The sequence below is a fragment of the Centrocercus urophasianus genome, unplaced genomic scaffold, assembly GCF_019232065.1.
Source record: "Centrocercus urophasianus isolate 14NV4802_14NV808 unplaced genomic scaffold, USGS_Curo_1.0 seq_27, whole genome shotgun sequence".
NCBI classification, from domain to species: domain Eukaryota; kingdom Metazoa; phylum Chordata; class Aves; order Galliformes; family Phasianidae; genus Centrocercus; species Centrocercus urophasianus.
Window position 1 is genome coordinate 5,100,943 of NW_024884833.1, and position 6,000 is coordinate 5,106,942.

Here is a 6,000-nt window from a genome sequence, read left to right on the forward strand (position 1 = left end):
TTTCACAAGAATAACTGAGCAAAGAAAGCTAGACAGCATACGCTTTGAGCACTTCTAGTAAAAAGTAAAAGCTCTTTAAAGCTTTTGTTTCTGATTGTACTTTATGACGGTAGTTCTGTATCAGTGAACAGAGCGTTCCTTTGCAATCACTGCAGTGTCACAACGACCTGGCAAATGTGAATGCTTTCACTATCACTACAGTCCCTGCAATCTTGCCTCAGCTGTGACCCATTCACTTTTGCCCCAACTTCACTGAGATGCCTTACTCAGCATCTAATTAGCTAGGGAAGATTTGCCTTGGCTCTTAACCCTGACATAAGAGCAAGAGACTCTGCTGCTGTTATATACCAAATCTGTTCTGTCACTACATTAATCAAATCCACGTAAATCTATAGATGAAAAAGTAACTACTAAAATATAAACTAAAAAAAGAACGCAGAAAAACTATACATTTAAAAACATCAAGCATTGGTGCTTATTGCACAATATATTTGTGTGTGTGTTTTAATATAAGCTTCAAAGCTTCACCCAGACTTCACAGTTTTGTGCATGCACATCTCAAAGTTAAGCAAAGATCTAACAGCGTTTTTAGCACATCATCAACTAAAAGACACAACAGCACAAATATGTTCAAACACCGTATGTGTATAATGCGCAAGAGACAGAAGCTGGAAGCATTTTGCTGTGTCTTAATTCTCCTGGAAATAACGAATACAGTAAAAGAACATCTGAGAGGAATTCTTTTCCTTTTAACCATGTACCACACACACAGCCGTGGCGATACTTCTGCATGTCCTTGTGTGTTTAGCTCCATATGCCACAGAAAACATCCCGTGCTTTTGTCATGTACAGTAATTTCTAATGCCTCTCTTCTGAGGCACATCAGAAGCACCACAAAATTCTCGATGCAAATACTATTCATTTGCTAAGGGGAAATGAACTATTACAGCACTAAATTGTGCTTTGCCAAAATACCCATCAAAATAAAAGCAGATACCTGAAATAAGCCTATGCAACCTGATTAAGCATCTGAATTTGTACTTGCACATCAACTCATTCATGAATAACAACAAAAAATACTGGGGTCAGCTTATCTTTAAAATAGTGTGATGAGAAATATACGTATCGAATAAACAGATTATGTTTGTTGATGATCACTGACAAAGGTGATTGCTGACTACTGTAAATGACAAAATGTGTTTTACCAGCATTAAACTTCCTCCCCAAATGTTCACAATAAATCAGTGTATGGTGTTGTAGTCTGCTGTTCTGTTATGTTTGATCTTTTTTTTCATGTACACCTATATAAAAAAGAATAGTTATATGCTACAGTAAAGCATTTAATTACATAATAAATGGCAAAATTACATACAATCTTTATAACCATCAACCCAGGAAATTTAAGAAGCTTTTCCCTTCAATCCATTAGACATTACGCTACACTCCTATCTTTAAATACAGGTTGAATAAACATTTTATGTGCTTACGTCTACATCAACGTTAGGAACTATCAGATTGTAGAATACAAGCACAGCTAAAATAGGCAGTGCACACTGCATGTAATATTTCCAGCAGCATCAATGCATACCACACAAATTATAAGTATTATTTTGTTTTCATTAGAATAAGCATGCATCTGTGCAAGAAAAAGAAGTTGAATTTACTGTACCATATCTCTCATGAACAGACGCGTCTATATTAATATACATCATTGGTTTAATTTTTAGTTTTCTTGGTTTCCCCCTCACCTATCTAGAAGTGATTTCTCTGGTGATAACTAACACATCATGTTAATGAGAGAATCTAATGTACAATAGAGAAATGTCACTACTAATAATATTTGCATGAAGTTAAATAAAGCAACTGTAAGAGAATGTCAGACAGTTGTTCTTTAATAAGATACAGTTACACAATGAAATTATGTTGTTAATTTTGTTACATCATTGAGTGAATCCTAAATTACTATATAATGACGCACAGATCCATTTATAATTCTGATATACTGCTTTTTCACTCTCACATTGAGGAAAAAAAACAAAAAGGCTTCTGGAAAGGCTATCACCTTTTTATTTGAAATGGATTAAGCATACTTCTTTCTCAAGAAAAAGGTACGCAGCTCTGAAATTTTGTGTCACTGTTGTTTTCTCCTATGGTCGCATTTCCGAGATCACTTACTTAGAAAGTATTTTAGAACATCACAGCCCTTAAGATAACTGGGAGAAGAAAGACAGCATTGCTTACTCTGACAAATGCACAAAACATTTATGAAAGCAGAAAATTATAAAAGCCTGTCTTTTTTAATCAATCACATCCAGGCCTTCTTTTCTGACATTAGCAGCTCCTTGCCAGAACGAGTGTGGGCAGTGTGTGCCCTGGACTTAACCAGATGAGCATGGAAGAGAAGCCGAGGGTTTCTGCTCATTCTCGACCTGTCACTGATCAAAGTGACCCAAAGAAGCACTCCTTTTTAAAAGTTAAGATTTATGCCCTCTGAGGTTATCAGACATTCTTCTGTATACAGAATGGGATGACCTCTTCCAAGCGCACCGCACTCCTTTATATTGAAAAAAGGTGCATAGGCAAAACAATGCAGTCAAGTGGCCACGTCATAAACTTCTGACAGGTAATTTAGGAGTCTATTGCTCTTCTCCTATCACTCCTCCAAGAGCTATATTTGCTCTGGAATGTGGAGATGCCATTTTCCTGCGCTCCTGTTCTCTCAAGAATTTAAAAATAAATACTCACATACTTGCTATTAATGTCTCAGCCCTATACAATATATTTTAAAATTTCTAACAAATATATGTTTCCCTGCAACAATGAAGTAGATTCCTTTCATTCTGAGGATATTCATTCCTATAGTATGCAGAGAGCTGTGCAGTGTGAGTTAGAGGATAAGAATGGGGAGCAATCGCAAGGTTTTGTTTTGTTCTGAATCTTTTTTCTTGCCATGGTTCAATCTTTGTACTAAAAAAACCGCCTGATATTAAATTACAACTACAGGGAAAACTGATGGAGCTGAGAGTTTGTTTGCTTCTAAGAAAACATGGAGAAAGCCAGCATTATACTTCAAACTTTGAAGAAGAAATGTCTCTAGCATTACTATGTATGGCTGGAAAAGTTTCATTAAGCAGTTCTTTCAAACCATGCCAAACTTCGCCTGCAAGTTACGTACACTTAATAACATTATGCTATTTGTAATCCCGAAAACAATTCTTCTTAAAGAATAGGAAAAAAATTAAAAATACTTACATTTCCAGAAGATGGATCGAATATAATTATCAAACAAATAGAGGAAAATAGGTAACAGAAATTAATAGTCAAAATTTCAGTGATTTAGAAAGAACGATTGGCATTCAGACACAAATTTGCAGCTACACTTGCACACAGTCTGTGCTTGTAGCCTGCACGAGATAATACGTTGTAACAGCATTAACCAGAAATATAAGACAAAATATTATCTGTAAAGAGGAGATAAATGCATATAGCAAAAGAACTTACCCTCCTCTTAAAAGCATGATGAAAGCATATTTGGACTGAGTATGTTTAGCACATGACAAACAAACAAAATATGACAAGGAGATTAACAGAACCCAAACGCGTTAAGAACGGACTTGTAAGAAATAAACCTGCTCAAAATCACCACTTTTGCAGTGCTACCGTGTGTACTGCAACGGAAGAATACACACTGATACAGCACCTACCACACGTTTAGTCATTTAGCACGTTACTTCTCCCCTTTCCTACAGAACACAGCATGACCACGCACGTTCAGCACTGTACAAAATTCAGAAAACGCACAAGGATTGGCACATTTAAAACGTTATTTTCCAAAAAGAGAACAAAGCCCAAACAGCCTGGCTTATGTGCATGAATGTTTGGTTTGATCTAATGAGCTGGTTGTCCTAAATTATCGGGCACCCCCCCCACACACACACAGACACACAGAATGATGCTCTTTATTTAGTTTTGTTTCCTTTCTTTGTCATGTCGAACATTTCCTAACATTCCAGAGACAACAGAGGCTAAATCGGTTGAAAAAGGTCTAATACTAAACTGGCAGTCTAATGCTATCTATGTGGTTCAATCGTCATTTATCAATTGATCGTTACCTGGATCTTGTTGTGTTAACTCTTTTGTGGCTGAAATGGAAAGAACCTTTTCTCCACCCCAAAAATTTAATCTCACTTCTTAATAAAAGAATACAGCAAGCAATTTGAATAACTGCTTTCCACTCTGTTGCTCAACACCCATACAACCAGAAAGGCTGTGTATCACAGACACACACAGCTGACAAGCCCTGCGAGCGCTGCAGTAGCAATTCGCACTTCTTAGTGCCAAGAAGCTTTTTTTTGAAATGTGCATCTCTACCAGGAATGAACTTTTTTTTACTTTCAAGATTGAGAAAGAGAACGGTGTTGCTTATTTGCCTTATGCTGATGACATTCTATACCAGCGTACTGTATCAGCAGTAATCAGGGTCCCTCTACAGGATATATCAAAATATTTCCTATTCAAATGCCTTTATCCTATCCAGAGCTATACAGCTTAAACTGTGTTCCACAGACAACTGCTATTGGTTATTAACTATCTGCTTGGAGTCTTTCTTGGCCTTAAAGTTTTCTAATTTTTTTTAATTTTTTTTTTAAATTAAATTACTGTTTTACAGCCAGTAGTCAGGCATGCTTTGTCACTGCAAACTACAAAAGCCCAATTACTTTCTCTCTCCTCACATGCTGGAACGCCTCTCAGGTAAATGAGTTCATTAATCTGATGTCCAACATTAAATAAAAGTCTAATTTAAATATACAAATCATTTACCAGCTCCTCTTTCGGCTAAAATAATATTTCATTTATTATCAGTCAGTGTCAGACCATAATTGGAAACTACTTTTCAGAAAGGCAAAGTGTCCCCTGTTAAGGAGTCACCCTGCTAAACCCTCCAGGTTGAACTTCCCTCCTTGCCTCTTCTGCCTGAGCCCCGGGCAAACTGAAAGTTTCTCCCTTGCCGTTTTGTTTTGTTTTGTTGTTTTTTTTTTTTTTTTGTTTGTTTGTTTGTTTTTTGTCGTCCTCCCCCCTCCTCCCCACTTTTTTTTTTTTCCTTTTCTTCACCCAGAAGAGCCAAGCGATTGTGCAAGATTAGCTGTAACACACAGGGCGCGTATCACCAAGTGCATGGTACAGAGACACTGGCTCCTGTGATTAATTATCAGTTATTACTGGCCTTGCAGTAACATTTTAGCTTTCCCGTCAGAACCAGCATACCAAGCTGCCTTAAACGCGGCCCCCGGTGAAGGAGCAGCTCTGGGGAAGACGCCAAGGCACAGCTCCGCAGGAAGGGGGAGAGAGGGAGAGGGAGCGGGCAGGAGCGAGGGAGCGGAGCGGGACCCGGAGCTGCCTCCTCCGGCGGCTGCGGCCGCAGCGCGCTCCGCTCCGGAGCTCCGAGCAGCGCTCCGCCACGTGAAGTCAATTACGCTGCTCGGAGGGGCCCCCCAGATTCCCTGTCAGTTCGGTTTGGGGGGCTTACGTACTCGGCAAGAAAGAAAGGAGTTTTGCTGGGATAGCAGATACTTTTATTTGTGGGACGGAGGGAGCGTGAGGGGGATAACACTGAAACAAAACAAGAGCTAACAAAGAAAAGAAAAACAGTCTTGCAGGGAGCAAAGCCCTGTTTGAGAACTTTAAAACAAACGCTTTGCTTTTACTTAAAGCTTTAATATATCTTTTCCTCTTTTAAAAAGGAGCCCTTAGGGAAGCAGTGAAGTAACCATGCACATTCCAATGACATAGTTATGACAGTTCAGAGGCTAACTATGTAGTGATGAATGAAACAAAAATGAAACGTGGAAAGAAAGAGGAAAAAAAAAATACAAAAAATGCCATGTTTAAAATAAACAAAAGTCACATACCTGTTGGGACATTCTGAACAGGAGGTTAGTGTCAGTGTTCTGCCATGTCCCCATGAAACCAGAGTCGGTCGCTGCCGTTCTTGTTCCGAAC

At 38.5% G+C, this 6,000-nt stretch overlaps 1 protein-coding gene across 1 annotated transcript in view; it reads right to left on the bottom strand.

The window, feature by feature from the left end:
• BNC2 (basonuclin 2) overlaps positions 1 to 6,000 on the bottom strand; it is a 335,385-nt gene that overhangs the window by 226,511 nt on the left and 102,874 nt on the right. The window contains exon 2 of the mRNA XM_042826800.1: positions 5,910 to 6,000. This exon is cut by the window's right edge and continues 110 nt beyond it. Within this exon, the coding sequence (XP_042682734.1) occupies positions 5,910 to 6,000 (91 nt within the window). The remainder of the gene's footprint in view (positions 1 to 5,909) is intronic.